This window comes from Hemiscyllium ocellatum, chromosome 7 (genome assembly GCF_020745735.1).
Source record: "Hemiscyllium ocellatum isolate sHemOce1 chromosome 7, sHemOce1.pat.X.cur, whole genome shotgun sequence".
Taxonomy (NCBI): Eukaryota; Metazoa; Chordata; class Chondrichthyes; order Orectolobiformes; family Hemiscylliidae; genus Hemiscyllium; species Hemiscyllium ocellatum.
The window spans coordinates 96,562,480-96,583,250 of NC_083407.1; the positions used below are offsets into that span (position 1 = coordinate 96,562,480).

General features: G+C 38.0%; 1 protein-coding gene across 2 annotated transcripts in view; it reads right to left on the reverse strand.

The window, feature by feature from the left end:
- Positions 1–20,771, reverse strand: part of traf3ip1 (TNF receptor-associated factor 3 interacting protein 1) — a 179,013-nt gene that overhangs the window by 2,274 nt on the left and 155,968 nt on the right. For both annotated transcript variants that reach the window (XM_060827533.1, XM_060827534.1), the window contains one exon: positions 7,354–7,577. In XM_060827533.1, coding sequence (XP_060683516.1) covers positions 7,354–7,577 — 224 coding nt within the window. The remainder of the gene's footprint in view (positions 1–7,353; positions 7,578–20,771) is intronic.

Sequence of the window (20,771 nt, forward strand, 5' to 3'; positions counted from 1 at the left end):
GAGAGGAGACAATATTGTATTTAAGATCTGAAAATGTCCTATGGCTGTGAAAACATGGAATGCACAACTCCAGTATTACAAATGCAAAATCAATTAACATCTTTATTTGGAAAGCACACAAATGGATGTCCAGAAATGGAAAGGAATTAGGAGCAAAAAGATGAAAAACCATCTTTCAAATCAAAAAAAGCTTAACAGCTGTTCCCTATGGACCACAGGTATGTTTGAGCAGTAAGTCAGCCTAGGGCCACAGGTGTACAATTCAGTGGCAGGAATGTTTAAAAGATGGAGCTCTAGTCGCACTATTATGAAGGTACCACTAACCACCACATCTAGTTTATAACACAAGACTTAAATGGAGGTATTTAATTAAGCTTTGGAGGTAGTCTCGAGAAGAGTCACTTGACTGATCCCTTGTAATACAAGACTGAATTATGATATGGTTTTCACATAGAAAATAACCAAAATGTGGCCTTATAGAAGTATATAATTTTTTTTAAAAAAGCTGTTCAGAAAGTTATATCTGGAACGGGACTTCAAATATAGTCATAGCAAGCTTCAAATAATGAATGCATATCTAGGACTATCAGTACATGGAATAATCAACATGGAGAATACAAGCACTTCCATGAAGAGCGATGTGCATATGGTTTGAAATTATTGAAGAAACAGAGGACTGCAATGTTTTACGATGACTCAATGTAGGCGAAAAGGTCTTTCTCATCTACATAAAGCATATGACCTGGGAGAGAAGAATGAAAACCATTCAAATCCGAATCTATTCCGTATTAAGTGTAGATTAGAAGTATGAACAGGAGGTGAGTCTCCATTACCAATTTAACTGAAAAGGTTTGCTAATATGGAATATTAAAAAAAAACATGAACAGGGCGTAAACCTTCTGGTCACTCAAGCCTATTCCACCAACCAATAGGATCATGGCTGATCTGATATGGCTTTAACTCTGCTTTCCGGCCTGATCCCCATAAACTTTTACTCCCTTGTCAATTTTGTCAAAGTCAGTCTTGAGCATATTCAGTGATCTTGTCAGCACTGTGTGCTAGTGACAGAATTCCAAACAGTAACAACCCTCTGAGAATAAATTCCTCCTCATCATCTATTTAAGGGGAATCTTTTCAGATGTGGGCAGACTGGGTGGGGGGAGAAGGTTACAGGCAGTAATGCTGATGAAAAGGAAGAGAGAAGAGTGTTCCTATGGTCACCCAGCTAAGCAACGGGTAAAAGTTCAACGGAATGAGCAGCACAGTTATTGTTGCATTATCAACAATGTGATTCGGGCACTTTTTCTTTTATTCCAGTTGAGCATGTGTAACATGAGTGCAAACATTTTTCTTGGCTAGTTTCTGAATGTCATTCACATCCACTGATAATTGATGTTTCGTTGAAATAGGAAACAAACTATTCTTTCTATACCCCATTCAAATTAAGATAATGACAAAATTGTATAGAGGCTGATTGAGTACAACGATTATTGGTTTTAAAATAGCCTCTACAGAGAATAATAGTCACATAGCGCCATCTGGAGCTCTTTTGTTTACTTTCTAGTTCCATACCAAACCCTATTTTACTTTTGAAATTCTAGCAAATCTTTTTGTCCTAAATGCAAAACTATTATGCAACTATTTATGAATATTCCACACAAAAGCAGCACAAACTCTACGTACTGAATGAATTTGTCCTCCCAGGAAGAAAAATTACCAGTAAGCTGCCCTTTAATGGAAACTTATGGCCTGCACAGTCCTGTGATTGCCTTTTCCATTCTAACAGTTTTGACATCAAAAAGAGGATCAAAACAACAGAGAACAAGAGCAATCTTTGTTTCAGAAAGTCAATATTACAGTTTTAAAGCATGATGGTCATAAGAAAACAAAGCAGGATAGAAACATTAGAAATAGAAGGACTTAAATAAAAACTCGAAGTGTTAGCATTGCTTTCTTCTCAGATACTGCAATTTCTGTTTTTGTTTCAGTTCTCCAGCTTCTGCAGTTCTTCATTTTATTTGAGGTCATTTAATACACTTCTCCATTCAGTATCATCATAACTTTTATCTTCTTGCCCGATCCCAATATCTCTTAATTCTCTTGGTATTAATCTTTGTCTTGCATACTCTCAACAAACAAACATCCTCAGCTCTCTGGGGCAGAGAATAGCAAAGATCCGTAACAAAGATTTTGAACAAAGATAGGGAGCCTTGTGGTAAAGAAGTCATGTTCTTCAAAGAAAGAGGGCTCTATCAAACAAAGTAGCCAACATCTTTCCAATTCATTCATTATTAGATTGATGAAAGTGCATCAAGACTACACAGAACTGATGATGTCTAATTAGTGATTTCTTAAGCTCAGCTTGGATGATAGTACTGTCATAGCATGTATTATCCGGGATTATCAAGAAAGATCATTACTATACTGAGGAAAGCATGTAGATTCATCCACACCATTGCAAAGGATCCAAAGTCAGATATCAATATAGCTTTAAATGACAAATGGAATGTATCTGCCCCATTAAATGTGTCAGAACCTAAATTTAAATTGATGCCAAAGAAGCCCAGCTCATAAAATTTGCTGACATCCTCCCCTTAATACTAAGCAATAGGCAAGATGAGGAATGTGCAGAAATAATGTTAGAAATGAGATAAGGCAAGTGACACGTTGCTTGCCTCACCCAATAAACAAACACTATATTCTATGGCAGTGCATGAAAGAAAGGAGGACACAAGTTCTGTGTAATAGAATTCTGCTCAATTTGTCTATCTAGTTAGGAAATCAAGGTTTCATTAAGATGACTCATGCCAATGAAAAAGGAGATCTAAATATAAGGATGTGATTAAGACTTATTGTTATGGCTTATTGTTGGAACAGAAGGGAGCTTTATCTTGTATCTGGTAAAGGTAATATTTCATTGGAAGTATCTTTTTTGGAAACAAGAAACATATGCTTTAAAATCAGTCACATTAGTGAAGAGAAGTAATTTTACAAAACTAAAAAATTAAAAACAAAGCTTGTTTCTGAACAGTTTGCAATAAGATCTTCAATCTATGCCAACAAAATAACCAAGTTCAAAATTTCTGATTCCCTGATTAATGTGTATCCCTTAACCACCACTTCAAATAGTTCAACTGCTTATTTTCCACATTGCTGTTTGTTGATCTATTGCTGCTACATGGACATGTCTTCATGTTAGAGTGTCTACACAATTCAATGAGTTATTATTGACACATTCATTCAAATACTGTACTGAAGAATGATAGAAATACTAGAAAATTCAAGAGTAATTTTTAAATGCAGGATTAAACAAAAATATATTCTTAGAAAATATATTTTGTTCTCTTACTTTCCTTTTGCTAGATCATATATCAGTTGCAATGAGATGGAGAAAAAAAACTCGAATAATTATTGTAATTTTAATTACCCAATCAAAAATGGACGGAAATCAAAAAGCAAAGTTCTGTGGGTGCTGGGAATACTCCGATCAACCAGCATCTATACAGAGAAACACAGTTGATGTTTCAAGTCAGTGACTTTTCTTCAGAATTGGGAATATTTGGGAATGTTCTAAGTTTTGAGCAAGTGATGACCAGGACAAAAAGATCTGTAATAAGATGGAAGAACAGGAGAGATGGAATGGCGTGATGGGTAGTCCTCCAAATCCAAATAAAATGGCAATGAGGAAGAAACAAAGAAAAAAAATACGTGCCACTGATTAAAAGCAAAAAATTCAGGAGAAAAAAATGAAAATAAATGCGGCAGAGACCATGATCTGAAATTGTTGATCTGAACTCAAGCCAGAGTCAACAAGACTGAAAAGTGCCTAATTGAAAGATAAAGTATTCTACCTCAAGTAGAAAGCAAATGGGCTCCAGTAGACTGATATTAAGATTTAGTTACCTGGGTTCAGGGTTTCAAATTCATCCATTTGCTCTAATAGTGGTGCTGTGTCAATACACTCATAATTTGTAATGTATAATTGAAAGCATAGGCTTCAATGGATCGAGAGAGTCAAAGATTCAGATGTTCAATAAAACCAAATTACAACAGAGACAGTCTGTGTTTCTGGTGACAGTCGATAATAACAAAACTGATAATAGATACTTCAATAATCAACATCACTGTGCTGAATTACAATTCAAAATCCTGGTTCCTTACAAATGACTTGTTTATATCTGATCACACTCAATGGCAACAAATCATTACAAATTTGAGAATGAAAGGGTGTTCACGTCAGGCAGAATGAAAATGTGCACAGCATGGCCAAAATCTTGAATACATTAATCAAATATTGTCAGTGTAGTCAACCCTGCAAAATTAAAAATTTTAAGTTTTTGCTATCTACATCAGAACTAGAGCAGGAGTAGACCATCTGACCCTTCAAGTTTGCTCCCCCATTCAATAAAGTGGCTGATCTTTTTGTGTACTTACCCGCCCTCTCACCATATCCCTTAATTCTTTTATTGTTCAAAAAAAAAGTCTATCTTAACTTTAAAAACGTTTGCTGAAGTAGTATCAACTACTTCACAGGGCAGGGAATTCCATGATTCACAACCCTCTAGGTAAGACGTTCCTTCTCAATTCAGTCCTAAATCTACTCCCCCTAATTTTGAAGCTATGCTCTCTTGTCCTAGTTTCACCCGCCAGTGGAAACATCCTCTCTATTTCTATCTTAGCTATTCTCTTCATATTTTATATGTTTCTGTAAGATCTCCCCTCATTCTTCTAAGTTCTAATGAATATAATCACCGAGTCTACTCAGTCTCTCCTCATAAGCCAAAATGTCCAACTCCAGAATCAACCTAGTGAACCTCCTCTGCACCCCCTCTTGTGCCAGTATATCCTTTCTCAAGTAAGGAGACCAAAACTGCACACCGTACTTCAGGTGTGGCCTCACCAGTACCCTGTACAGCTGCAACATTAGCTCCCTGCTTTTAACCTCAGTCCCTTTAGCAATGAAGGACAAAATTCCATTTGCCTTCCTAATTACTTGTTGTGCCTGCAGACCAACCCTCTGTGATTCATGTACAAGGACACCCAGGTCCCTTAGTGTAGCAACACGCTGCAACTTTTTACCATTCAAGTAATAATCCTTTATAAATGGATGATTTAACATTTATTAATGTTGTATTCCAACTGCCAGACCTTTGCCCACTCACTTAAACTATCTATGTCCCTTTGCAAAGTTTCACAGTCCTCTGCACACTTTGCTCTGTCATTCCTCTTAGTATCATCCGCAAACTTTGACACACTACATGTGGTCCCCAACTCCAAATCATCTATATAAATTATAAATAATTGCAGTCCCAACACTGATCCCTGAGGCACACCACTAGTTACTGATTGCCAACCAGAATAACACTCATTTATCCCCACTCTGCTTCCTGTTAGTCAACCAATCCTCTATCCATGCTAATACTTTACCTGTAACACCATGCATGTTTACCTTATGCAGCAGCCTCTTGTGCAGCACCTTGTCAAAAGCCTTTTGGAAATCTAGGTGCACCACATCTACTCGGTCCCCATTGTCCACCTTGCTTGTAATGTCTTCATAGAATTCCAAGAGATTAGTTAAGCATGACCTGCCTTCATGAACCCATGCTGCATCTGCCCAATGGGACAATTTTTATCTAAACACCTTGCTATTTCTTTCTTGATAATAGGCTCAAGCAGCTTCCCCACTACAGAAGTTAAGCTAACCAGTCTATAATTCCCCATCTTTTGTCTACCTGCCTTTCTAAACAGTAGCATCACGCTTGCAGTTTTAAAATCTGCTGGAACTGCCCCAGAGTCCAGCGAATTTTGGAAAATTACTACAAGTGCACTTACTATTTCTCCCGCCATCTCTTTTAGTACCCTTGGACGCACTCCATCAGAGCCAGCAGACTTGTCTATCATTAGCTCCATTAGCTTGCCCAACACTACCTCTTCCGTACTATTGATTGTTTCCGTAATAACGATTGTAGTGAAGGTCCTCACCTACCTTTGTCTCTTTGACAATTACTGGCATATTATTCATGCCTCCACTGTGAAGACCTACACAAAATACCTATTCAATGCCTTGGCCATTTCATCATATCCCATAACTAAATGCCCCTCTCATCCTCTAAAGGATCAATGTTTACTTTAGCCACTCTTTTTCATTGTATGTATTTACAGAAACGTTTTGCTATCTGTCTTTATATTCTGTGCTAGTTTTTTTTCTCAAGTTCTATCTTACTTTTCTTTATAGTTCTTTTTATGGCTTTCTGCTGACCGTTAAAGTTTTCCCAATCTTCTTGTTTCCTGCTGATCTTGGCCACTTTGTATGCCTACTCTTTGAATTTGACAACCTCCCTTATTTCCTCGGACATCCATGGCAGATTACCCCTTTTCTTACAGTCCTTCCTTTTCACTGGAATACACTTTTGCTGAGAACTCTGAAAAATTGCTTTGAAAGTGCTCCACTGCTCGTCAACTGTCCCACCATAAAATCTTTGCTTCCAGTCTACTTTAGCCAAGTCCTCCCTCATCCTACTATAGTCTCCCTTGTTTAAGCACAGGACCCTGGTATTGGACTTTATCTTCACACTCATCTGTATTCTAAATTCAACCACACTATGATCGTTACTTCCAAGAGGATCCCTAACTATGAGGTCGTTAATTATTCCTGTCTCATTACACAGGACCAGATCTAGGAATAACTTGCTCCTTCCTCAGTTCCATTACATACTACTTGGGTTCTGACTCCATTTTACTCATCAGTTTAATTAACGCTGTCACCATGTGTTGTATGGTAGGTGAAATCTGTTGAAAGCCACTAGAAATTAGTGTAGCAGACAAACAGAAGTAAAAATAGAGAAGAAAGAAAAATTAGAGCAGCATCTTTCTAAGCTTTCCAATAAACTAGAAACTTATTCTTGGCTGGCTGGAGAGTAGAAATTTCCAGCCTTGATGAGAAGATTAGTAAATAGGATCCTAAATAGAGTCATTTTGAAAATATTTCATAGAACATTAACAAATTTTCAAATCAGGTCCAGATTCAAGAAGTTGCAAATATTGTCAGATTTTAACCATTACAATCTCTGTTTGGACAGGAAATTTTGTTTATTTAATTCTTAGAGAGGTCAAAGCTAAAAGAACAACAGCCTAGAACCAGTTCTGACATTTTATGTCATAAAAGAGTAGATCTTTGCTCTGCTATGTGCTTCAGTCCATGCCTTATAACTGACATTTGCTGCAATTTAATAAAAAGGGTTGACTGTGTTAAAGAATTCCATTCAGGAAAATTTAGAAGGATGAACAACCCTATAACAGTAATTATCAGCTTTCTCCTGCAAATATTTTCACAGATATTCTGCAATTTCTAACCTTTGTTCTCTTAGAAGAGATTCTGCATGCATCTTGTTTTCTTTGCGCCACATTGACAATTCATTCTGCATGGAGTCCATGTCTTCCTGTATGTAGTCCATTATTTTTCCCAGAGGCAAGGCACTACGGCATAGGGTCTGAATGGATGTGCGTAGCTTCTCTATTTCCTTGGCCACAAGTTCCCTTTCCTTCTTTTTCGCTGTTTCAGAAATGATCGTTTTCTCCTAGAAAAAAATTTTGCAGCAACATTATGAAACCTGCCTTCAACATTATTCCCAGCGATGTGGACTACTAACAAAGATAAAATTATGATATACAAAGAATCGAAAATATAAATATAAGTAATATTTTTTAAATTAAAGAGGATCACAACTAATAGTTTGCTTAATATTAGCCCCTAAGTTACAATATCAGATGTCGCTGGTTTAGTACATCTATTCTTTCAACATACAATATAATACAAAATAGGATAAAACAACTTGTAAGCTGGTTTTACAACACTTAATTGCTATGGAATTTTGATAATTATTATTTCTAATGTCACTTAGGATTTGCTAAGGAAGGAGTAAAAGCAACTGCAAAGGGGGCGTATGAGGAATTGAAAGCAGGGGGCAAAAGGGACCAAAAAGTGTGGAGAAAAGGCGGAGAAGAAGGGGACTATGAAGGAATGGGGAAAAAGGGATTGTAAGGGAAATGGGGCAAAAGGATACAGGGTGGGGGAGGAAGATGAATCAGTAATTGGTGGTAATGGAGAAAGACTACAAGGTTGGGGTGGGTGAAGAAGAGACACTGCAAAGGAGTTGGACGTTGAAGAGGGACTGCAAAACAGGGGGATGAAGAGGGACTGCAAGGGGCTGGGGGGCGGAGATGAGGTGCAGAGAAACTGTAAAAAGGGGGGTGGGGAAGAGGGACTGTAAAGGAACATTGTATTTTATGAGTACGACTACTATAAAAACACAAATAGGAACAGGCATCATCACCACTTGGCCCCCTCAAGTCCTTCTCCACCATTCAATAAGATTACGTCTGATCTACTCCAGGCCACAACTCCTCGTGCCAGCTTATCTTACCTCTCAATTCACCAGTACTGCAAAAAATCTATCTACTTCCTTTTTAAATACTTTCAGTAATTTAGCCTCCACAACTCTTTAGAGCAGTGAATTATTTCACATCGCCCTTTCAAATGGTGTTCCTTCATGACAATGTCCTCTAGTTCAAAGATCCCTCACTAATGAAACAACTCGTCAACATTTATCCTCTCAAGCCTTCTCAGAATCTTGTATGCTTCAATGGAATAACTTTTTTTTGTTCTAAACTCTAATGAATAAAGGCCGAGCCTGTTTAGCTGTTCTTGATAAGTCAATCCCTTCATCCCAGGAATCAGCCTAGTGAATCTCTTTTAAACTTCCTCCACTGCCAGTACAACCTTCCTTAAACATGAAGATCAAAAATGTACACAATACTCCAGGAGAGGCCTTACCAATGTCATGTACAAGTTGTAATAAACTCCCCTTTTTATACACTCTTTAACCACCCAGCAATAAATCTCTTAACTTCATTTGCCTTCTTGATTACTTGCTTCATCTATAGGCTAACTTTGTGTTTCATGCACAAGAATACTCATGTTCCTTTGCGAAGAACTTTTTTTTTTGAGTTCCACTCTATTTAAATAGTGATCTGCCTTTTGAGTCTTCCCATCAAAATGCATGAGCTCACATTTTCCTACATTAAACACCATCTGCCAAGTCTTTGCCCACTCTCTTAACCTATATATCCTTGCAGAATTCTTATGTCCTCATCACAACTTGCCTTCCCACTTGTATTGTCGGCAAATTTGATTTCATTATATTCTGCCCCCTCTTTTCCAAGTCATTGGTATAAATCTTCTGGGAGAAAAAGTGAGGACTGCAGATGCTGGAGATCAGAGCTGAAAATGCGCAGATCAGCCAGTATCCAAGGAGCAGGAGAATCAACGTTTTGGGCATGAGCCTTCCTGAAGAAGGGCTCATGCCCGAAACGTCGATTCTCCTGCTCCTTGAATGCTGCCTGACCTGCAGCGCTTTTCCAGCAACACATTTTCAGCATTGGTATAAATGGAAAACAATTGAAACACTAGGTCTGATCATTGTAGTACTCCACTAGTTACATCTTTCCAACCTGAAAAAGACCTATTAACCCTGATTCTCTGTCTTCTGTACTTATCAATCATCAATCCATGCTTATATATTACTATCAATACCGTGAACTTTTATCTTCTGCAATAACCTTTTATGTGGCATCTTATCAAATGCGTTCTAGAAATCTAAATAATTACATCTACGGATTCCCTTTATTAACTCTGCATGTGATATCGTCAAATAATTCTAGCAAATTTGCCAAATATGACTTCCTTTTCACAAGACCATGCTAACCTTTTTTAATTGTGTTAAGCTTTTCCAAATGTTCTACTAGGTTTCTTTAATAATGGATTCTAGCATTTTCCCAACAACAGACAACCACTGTTAACTGGATAATTTAATACTAATGGTTTTATTTCAAAAAGATTTACATAATATGTATTCACATCTTAAAGCCTCTACCCATACAGTGTCAGAGACAAACATGCAACAGTTCAGCTGTGATCCCATTTCTCCATGAAGAACATGTTTATAATTAGTCATAGACTTATACAGCATGGAGACAGACCCTTCATTCCAACTTGTCCACACCAACCAGACATCCTAATCTGACCTAGTCCCATTTGCCAGCATTTGGCCCACATCCCTTTAAACCCTATACATGTACTTATCCAGGTGCTTTTCAAATGTTGTAATTGTACCTGCCTCCACGACTTCCTCTGGCAGCTCATTCCATACACGCATCACCCTCTACTTGAAAAAGTTGCCCCTCAGGTTCTTTTTTTAAATCTTTCCCCGCTCACCTTAAACCTATGCCCACCCTAGTAAAAGACCTTGGCTATTCACCCTAGCCATGCTCCTCTCGACTTTATAAACCTCCATAAGATCACTCCTCAGCCTTAGATAATTAGAAAATTTCAAGACAATTGGGAAAAGCCAGCAATGCTTTGTGAAAAGGAAATCATGCTGAACTAATTTATTGGAGTTCTTTGAAGGACTACAATGCAGCAGGGAAATGAAGACCTCATTGATGAACTGTATTTGAATTTCCAGAAGACATTTGACAAGGTACCATATAAAAAGCGACTGAGCAAAGTAGAAGCACATGGTAGGGAATACCTTACAAGCATAGATAGAGATTGGCTGGCTGATATAGAAACACATCAATCTGTTTCAGACTGGCCAGATGTGATGAGTGGGGGACCTGCAGGGCTCTATGCTGTGGCCTTACTTTTGATAATTGATATCAATGACTTAGATTAGAGGATCAAAGGCATGGTGGTTAAACTTGCAAAAGCAAAGATAGGTAGGACAATATATTGTGAGGTTGCAGATGAATACAGTTAGATTGAGTGAGTGAACAAAGAAAAAGCTGGCAAATTAAATATAATATGGAAAAATGCAAAATTGTTCATTTTGGCAGGAGGGATAATAAAAGCAGAACACTACTTATTTCAGTAACAACTGCAGAATTCCAAGATACAGAAGGATCTAGATGTTCTAATACACAAGTTACAAAATGTTACCTTGCAGGCACAGCAAATAATTGAGGAGAATAATGGAAACTATCCTTTATTACAAGAGGAATTGAACCCAATCAGGAAATTATGCCTCAATTATTGGCATTGGCAAGACCACATCTCAAATACCATGCAGTTTTGTCTTCCTTATTTAAGGAAGGATGAAAATGCATTGGAAGCCAAAAACAGTTCAGAGACAGTTTACTGGATTAGTTCCTGGAATCAGTGGGTTATCTTATGATGAAAGGTTGGATAGATGGGCGTGTTTCCACTGGAATTTAAGAGTAAAGGATGACTTGATTGAAGTATACAAGATCCTAAACTGTCTTTATAAGATGGGCCTGGAAATGAAGTTTCCTTATGGGTGAATCCTTAACTCCAACAAAACGGTTTTAAAATTAAATTTAAAATTTAGGAAAAGGGATAAGGAGAATATTTTTCTTAAATGGGCTATATAAGCTTGAGACTCTACTTCAGAACATATTAGAGGTAGAGGAGTAAAAAATTGAATATAGAATAGAGTCCCTGGAGTGTGGAAACAGGCCTTTCAGCCCAACAAATACACTGACCTTCGAAGAGTAACCCATCCAGACCCATTCCCCTACTACTCCACATTTACCCAGACTAATGCACCTAACCTAAACATCCCTTAAAACTATGGGCAATTTAGCGTGGTCAATTCACCTAACCTGCACATCTTTGTATTGTGGGAGGAAACCAGAGCACCCAGAGGAAGCCCACACAGACACTGGGAGAATGTGCAAACTCCACACAGACAGTCGTCCGGGGCGGGAATCAAACCCAGGTCCCTGGCATTGTGAGGCAACAGTGCTGACCACTGAGCCACCATACTGCCCTTAATATTTTTAAGGTCAAGGAAATCAGAAGTTAGGAGTAGTTGAGAATACAGAATTCGAAACAGCTTCAGGTCTACCATGACCTTAGTGAATGGCAGAGTAGGCTTGAGAGTCTGGATTTTGCTCTTAATTCTTATGCTTATATGTCTATAACTAAATACCGAGTCTGTAACATTATGTGTCACATAAGTATTCTGAGCAGAATTATTCTCCTCCCTTCATAATAGGAAGTTTAATCTCAGAAAGCACTGTAATCTTTTGTGGTGAATTTCTACACTGAGATGCACTACCGTTTATGTTCCCAGAAATTACAACATTAAAATGCAATTTCCATTTTTAAACAAATGATACCAAATGACATGTTCAGCAACAATTTGGTTACAATTTGCTTCAATGTAAAACACATATTCCAAGGTATCTAATATGCTATTTTTAATAATTCAAATTGTATTACAGACAAACCTTAGTTGCACATTTTAACTCAATAGAAAACTACAATTTTTTGATGATGGTTCATCCATTTTTCACATTTCTTCCATAGTCAAGAACACATTTCATTTAATTATTCTGATATCAGACCCAAATCCAGAGAGACTACCATGTGATATTTTTTGTTACACCAATCAGTATCATCAATAAAATCTGAATAAGCAGATGACTAATATTTTGAGGCTAAGCCTGCCTCTCAGTGATGGTCTTTGCCAAGTCATGTCATTCTGTCATTCTTCCCTCCCCCTTTCCCCAACACCATTCCCTCGCCTTGGCCGTTTCCTACTCAAGCTCTGGACTATTTATACAGCTGTGTTTGTTGGCCCCAGGGAGACCTGCCAAGAGCACCCGGTGCTAAAGTTGCCTCCTGCCCATTACCACACTAAGACACACACATTTCCATCAAGAAATGAAACAAACAGCAGTGCAGACAGTATCCAGACTGAAGTTTATTCGCTTGCCATCATATTTTATAAGCAATTCAGTGACACGCTATTTCTTTCTTCATTTTTATACAAATATGTGGGATCGCCATGAAGCTATTAACATGTACGGGGAGTATGTGGGTGGCTTTCTGTGGTGAATTCCAACGACAGACATCCATAAAAATAAATCACAGTACATCTCTTTCTTATAACAAGGGAATAGAAATAATTCAGACCATTTATTCTCAGTCTATACCGCCTCCTTAAACCACCACTGTCCTGTCTGGACAGCAATAACTCAACCATTTATAGGTTCTCACCATGGCCTACAAATTCTGGGTTCCAATATTTTTATTATCTTTCAAGAGGCACCAAGAAAAATATTTATGTTCAATGCAGCAGAAACAGTCCAATTTCCCCCATTACCTCATTCAATGAGAAAAACACTGTTCCCATAGGTGGCAGGTGGCTAACAGACAACTTTTCTTTGAGAAAAAGCTTCTAAGTGCCCCAATTTGCTTAATATGAACATATCCAGAACATTTGATTTTTAAAAATGAAACAAAATAGTCAGACGTTAAAAGCTCAGTGGGGAGCTGAAGATCAGACATGCTTATTTTAAATATTTTCATACAAATTTGTCTTTGACAATTTTGCAAAATGTTTTTCCATTAAAGTTCTTTCAGATAAGTATTGCAGTATTATTGCAATTTATAGATAATTCAATTACTAAAACTCTTGTCCTACTTTCAAACCAACTGAAAATATTGTACCCTTCAATCAGCTATTCAGACTAACTACCATTAAAAGTACCAGCCCGAACGTATCACTTGGTGATGCAAACTGCTGACACACATTAATTGATGAGAGAAATTATAGCCTTAATAATTGTACAGCCTTGAAAATCCTTTTGTTACCTTTAAGCACAAGCAGAAACGTTAAAAATAGGAAAGACGTAAGAAGTGGCAATGAATAAGGAACCTCACATCTTATGCTCATAATTCTGGATATTAATGCACTGCAGTATAGATGAATGTGAAGGTACCAATTCCAAACTGACAATAAAATTATACAACTTATATTTCTGCACATTGATCTGAATTAGCTGCTCATCACGTAGCACTAGATTTGCTTTATTTTCCTCCAAATGATAAACAGGTTGAATGAGTTCTTTCCACTAGCAACATGGGTTCAGCAAGACATCAATTCAGGTATTCTCATCTCAATTTTCACCAGAGATCCACGACTCTGAGTAAACTGGGACTTCAGTTCTGACAAGCTAAAAATCATGATTTATTTCAGAACTTGCAAGATCACACTGCTGAAAAGGAGAGAAACTTCTAAGGCTGGACATAAGCCAGAGAAAAAGGACTTTCATCTTTGCACAGCCCGTAGAATATCTGAGCTAGAATAACCTGATGGTCACACCTGGTGGAAGAGTTTTCAGTTTCCCAGTATTGAAATTCTTCACCTTTGGAGATTTCTTTTTGATCAAACCGTTGATGTTCAGAAAAAAGCCAAAATGAACACAGCCCCTTAGAGAACAAGGCTTTAGAAATAATAATGGGGACCCGGAAATGGCAGAAAAAGTTGGATTAATACTTTATATCAGTCTTCACAGTAGAAGATACTAATAGCATTTCAAAATTACAAACTAATTAAAGGGCAAAAGGAGAGGAAATAAATATAATAATCATCAATAGAGAAAACATGCTAGGGAAACTAATGGGGCTAAAGACTGATGGGAAAGGATACATCATAGGACATTAAAAGTAAGTAGCTACAAGATAGTGGATGCACTTGTAGGAATCTTCCAGGAATCCTTAGGTTCCAGAATACTATAGTCCCAAAAGACTGCTGCATTTGCAGTTTTCCATTGTTATTTATAAAGGGAAGGAGACTAAAATCAGATAACTACAGGCCCTCTGGCTTAACATTTGTTATTGGGAAAATGTTACAGACTCTAATAAAAGTTGTAATAACAGAATATTTAGAAGCACACAATATGAACAAGCAATCAATGAGTCAGAATGGCTTCATGAAGGGAAAACCATGCCAATCAACTTTACTGGAACTCTTTGTGAGGTTGTAAGAAGCAGAATAAAGAGGAAGCAATGCCTTTCAGAAGGCATTTGGTAAAGCAACACACAATAGGTATATTAATAATACAAAACCCATGATGTTGGAGGTAGAAGATTATCATTCAGAGAGGATTGGCTAACCAATAGAAGAAAGAGTGAGAGAAGGGTGGCATTTTCAGGCAACTGCAACTAGTGCAGTGCCAGAAGGATCAGGGCTAAGGCCATAATTATTTACAATATATATTAATAACTTGAATTCAGAAAGTAAATGTACTACAGTCAAGTCTGCAGATGACACACAAATAGGCGGAACACAAGTGGTGAGGATGACATGAGTTTTCAGAAGGATACAGACATGTTAAACAAGTAGGTAAAAACTTGCCAAATGGAATATAATGCAGGAAAAATAGGAGGTTATTTATACACTTTAGCATAAAAAACAGAGGGTCAGAATATTAACTAAATGGAGAAAGACTGCTGGAAGCTACAGCACAGAAGATCTGGGAGTCCTCATCCATAAGTTTGCATCCAAATTCAGCAGGTAATAGGTAAATGGAATGTTGGCTGTTATTTCAAAGGGAATGGACCATGAGAGGTTTTGCTAAAACTATACATTGCACTAATCAGACCACAGTTGGGATACTGTGAACAGTTTTGGTCTCCTTATTTAAGGGGCATTAGAGGCAGTCCAGAGAAGGTTCACTGGGCTGGTAACAGGTACAGAGAAGTGATTATTTTCTAAGGATTTTGAGCATGTTGGGCCTATAATGAATGGAATTTAGAAGAATGAGAGGCAACATTGGTGCAAAATAAAAGATTTTGAGGACAGTTGAGAGGGATAATGCAGAAAGGTTGATTCCTTTTGTGGGAGAGTCTAGGACTGGAGGGCATTATCTCAGAATAAAAGTTTGCCAATTTAAGAGAGGAGGAATTTCTCCCATGTAGATGCTACAGTCAAGATGGCACAACAATGCCTCTCCTTCCTCAGGTGGCTAAAAGGAAATTAGTCATATCCATAAGAACCCTCACCACTTACAAGATGCACCAAAGAAAGCATTCAACCTGGATGCATCACAGCTTGGTAACTGCTCTACCTAGGACTATAAGAAATTACATAGAATGTTGTTAACACGGCCCAGGACAGGACATCACGCAAGCCAACTGCCCATTCCTAGAGTCATGTACACTTCTCATTGCCACGGAAGGGCAGCCAACATTATCAAAGACCCCTCCCACCCTGGCTCGACTCCCTTCCAATCTCTTCCATCAGACAGAAGATACAGAAGCTTAAACACATGAACCAACAGGTTCAAGAACAGTTTCTTTCCCCATTGTTAGACTGCTGAATGGACCTCTCTAATTTCAAACCTCATGTTGATCTTGCTTTTGTGCACCTCTTGTGCATCCATAACCTTGTATGCCTCACTCTGTCAAAACACCCTATAATCTATTTCTCCTTGATATTATGATTTGCCTGTACTGCCCACAAAACAAAACTTCTCACTGTACAGGGGAGCCTCGATTATCCGAATGAGATAGGCAGGCAACATTTCATTCGGATTATCGATTATTTGGTTAATCGATTAAATGCCCTTTCCTCTGGGGCTCAGAGTTTTTCAAGTCTGCTCCTCTTTCAGGAGGCAGGAGCAGCACACTGCATGTGAGGCCCCGCCCCCAAGATCACCCCTACCCCCAACACTGCCCCCAGCCCACAACGCTCCCTGCACCCAAACCTGCCAACACCACCCCCGCCACCCAATCCTGTCAAACACCGTCCTCACTCCTGTGTAACACCCCACCGCCCCCAACTCCGTCCAACACCACCACCCCCCGTCCGCCCCCCAACCCCATACACACCCGTCCCTCTCCAGGGTAGCCAGACTGGACATCAACAGCAAGACTGCTGCAGTTGCCTTTGTGGGGTAAGTCTCACATGCGCACAGACACACAAACCTCTTACTGCAATGTTTTTGACAGGTCCCATCTTTGTCTTGTATAGGACATTGTTGGCCAGATTATCTGGTTGGGGGGGTGGGTTTAGGGTGCACCCCTCTGTAAATTTCCAGGGAAAATGTGGGGAGAGAAAAGAGAGAGAGAGAGAGAGAGAGAGAGAGAGAGAGAGAGAGAGAGAGAGAGACGGGAGGTCAGTCATTTGGAGATGGTGCCTGTTTAATCACTGTAAACAAAACACGCGATCACTGTTGGAACCACATCTTTGATGCAACGTTTCCGTCGAGACCTAGAGATTACCTTCAGATCATCTGATTTTTGGATAATTGGTATTCGGATAATTGAGGTTCCTCTGTATTTAGTTACATATGAAGACAATAAATCAAACCAAATCAAATCTTCTTTCAGAGGGGAGTGAATCAGTGGATTTTTTATTTAACAATAAATGGCTATTGAAGTTGGGCTGTTAAGTATATTCAACATGGAGATTAAAAATATATGTCCATCAGTAATGGCATTGAGGGTTCTGGAGAAAAAAACAGAAAAGTGGAGTTCAGGATTATCAGATCAGCCAGGGTTTCATTGAGCAAAAACAATAAACTGAATGGCCTATTTCTGCTCCTACGCCTTATGGTCATTAAGAAAGAAACAAACAAAGCACTCGGTAAATTAGTCATTGGCAACTAAATTATGGACCTTTACAATTGATGCTGAAGTATGATCAATTAATACAAATTTAAAACCTGGACACATTATGCAGCAAAGGAAATCTGCTGAAACTCCAGATTTCTATGTAAAGGAGTAAAAGGCACCAAGATTAAGTAGCAAGAAGACGAACTTGACTGTGGGTATTGTAGCCAAATTTGCTGATCATGCATAGGTGGAAAAGCAAATTTTCAGGAGAAAAGAAGAGAGTCTGCGAAGTAATAAAGAGAGATTAAGTGAATGGAAAAGAATTTGATAGATGTAGATATCCATTCTGGCAGGAAGATCAGAAAAGCAATATGTTATTTAAATGCTGTAGTATAAATAAATCAGACAGTTTTTGTATACAAAGTCATAAAAACTAGCATATAAGTATAGCAAGTAATTAAGGAGGCAATGGATTTTTGCAAAAGGAATGGATTATGAAAGTAGGGAAACCCTGTTGCAATTTTGCAGTGCGTTAAGACTGCACCTAGAATATTGTATGCTGTTTTGGTTCTTTATTTCAAGAGAGATGTTTTTGCATTGGAAGCAGTTCACAAAAGGTTAATTTGGCTGATTCCCGATATGAACAGATTGCTTCATGAGGAAAGGTTCAGCAAGCTGGCCGAATGTTCATTGAAGTTCAGAAAAATGAAGGATAATTGTATGAAAATACAGAAGATTTCTATAGCATTCACAGCGTAGTTGCGGAGAGCATGTTTTCCCTCAGAGGAGAATCTAGAACTAGGGTTACAGTTTAAAAAGAGTCTCCCATTTAAAATTAAGACAAGGAGGAATTTATTCTCTCAGAGAAATGTTAAATCTTAGAATCCTCTACTGAACATCCTCCAGTGAACATGGGAGGCTGTCATTGAATATATTCAAGGCTGAATTAGATGGATATTTACTCTCGAGGGAGTTAAGGATTATGAAGCAGGGAAGTAGAGCTGAGGCCACAATCAGAACAGCCATCTTTATGAATGACAGTGCAAACTCAAGGAGACAAAGGTCCAGGCTACTCATATTTTTTTGTTCCTATTGAAAACTCACAATAGTTGAGCTCTGAATGTTCAAAACATCCTTCCCTGCTTTAGCTTAGTTACTTAATATCCTAGCAAGGATAACAGTAATTAATGCTACTTTCAGTCCAATTACCATTTTATGTGATGCAGCTAATGTGGAAATACACACAAAGTAGCATTTGTTGTTATGGTTAATAAGCATTGCATATAAAAGGGTTAAGGAGGGTCTCCACACTGGCATGTTCATTCACCAGCTACAAATTGTAATTATGTTTATTTGGTCTTCAAGGAACCTTCAAGTGTAATTTTTACTCATAGAAATGTCATATTAAGACGTGTAGACTAAAGCATTTTCCGCAGCAATGTGAAAGCTACAATGAGAATGTAGCTTATAATAATATAGTAAGTGTTTGAGTCACATTTTTTAAAAAATCACTCTTTAATTGTGTGCAAACATTGATTAGTTACACCAGGAAATAAGTTCCTTCAAATTTATAATGTCTAAATTTGTATCATAAAATACTAAGAACACATATGGCTATTACTTCCATGAAGTCATTTACTATATTCGGAGTTATAGATATCAAAAAAACTTTGGAAATTAATTTTGGTATCTGTTAATTATACGGTCACATTTGAGAAGGGCCTGCATAAGCATGCAAATCACGTTAGAAGTGGTCAGAATGTTTTGGATATCTTTTATTACAATATTTGCCATCCATAACACAGTTCAAAAGAACTAGTTATAACTATCAAAAAGCACCTGCAGTACTACATGCTGGGTATGCATATAATTTTTGTGGGTAATTTATTGTCCCTGCCTCTTTTTTTTCTCATTAAAATGTTACAATCACACAGAAATTGTAAGAACACAATTAATATAAGAAGTAGGAACAATGGATCATTTGGCCCCTTAAGCCTGTTCTGCCACTCAAGACCATGGCTGATCTGTCTGTCTCAAGCCTCAATTCCTCTTTCATGGCAGCTCCTCATAGCTCTCAACTCTGCAATGTATCAAAAAGCTATCTGTGTCCACTAAGTACTTCTAATGACCTAGACTCCACATCTTTGGGTCAGAGATTCCAGACATTCATTACCCTCACAGAGAAGAAATACCTTCACCTTTCAGTTTTAAGTGTGTGCCCCCTTAGTCAAGATACTCTCACTGGTGAACAAAATCTTCTCAATATTGACTCTGTCAACCCCATCATTGTATGTGTCAATAAGATCCATAGAGTAAACAGCCTGTAGAATTAACAATCAGAAAGTAGTACAGGACAAAACATTACATAATTTCAAGAAGGAATTGAAGCACTTGGGACTAAAGGGGGTCAAAGGATAAGGAGAAAAAGCAGAAGAGGCTATTGAGTTGGATTATCAGCCATGATCATAATGAATGGTGGAGCACGTTCAAAATGCTGAACTCCTACAGCCAAGTCATATTCTGTGTTTTTATCTCCCTCATTTTTCTAAACTCTATTGAATAAAAGCCTAACCTGCATTGGTTTGGCTTGCTATCACTGTGTCATAACACTAATCAGAAAAATATTTATTAATGGCAACTGCCTTCTATGGGTCAACCGATTTCAAATCATATTAATTATTATTTAAATAATTATTAATAATACTTATCCTATGCAATGACCTTTTATATGGCACTTTACTGAATGTCATGTTGTGCCTCTGTCTCATCTGTGGGGTTACTACTGCAAGTGGTTTAAATACTATAATCAAAGCATAAGTAAACAAATAACTTTCTACCATGCACACCATTGCCAAATTGCAAGATGGCAATTAAACTCAACTTGCTCTAGATTTTTGCATACTAGCAGAGTCGATGTGCTTTCAACCAATTCACTTTTTCTAAATTTAATGGCAATCCCAATTTCTTATTTATGTTTAGTCACACAAGAGAGTCGGCCTCAATTTTTCAGCTTATAAATGTGAGTTTAGGAGAAAATTTGCCTTATAAGTTGGCAAATGGCATCAAGTAGGTGATAGATAGAGTGACAATAGACAATAGGTGCAGGTGTAGGCCATTCAGCCCTTCGAGCCTGCACCGCTATTCAATATGATCATGGCTGATCATTCCTAATCAGTATACACTTCCTGCCTTATGTCCATAACCCTTGATTCCACTATCTTTGAGAGCTCTATCCAACTCTTTCTTAAATGAATCCAGAGACTGGACCTCCACTGCCCTCTGGGGCAGAGCATTCCACACAGCCACCACTCTCTGGGTGAAGAGTGCTGCCAAAAAGATGTGCAAA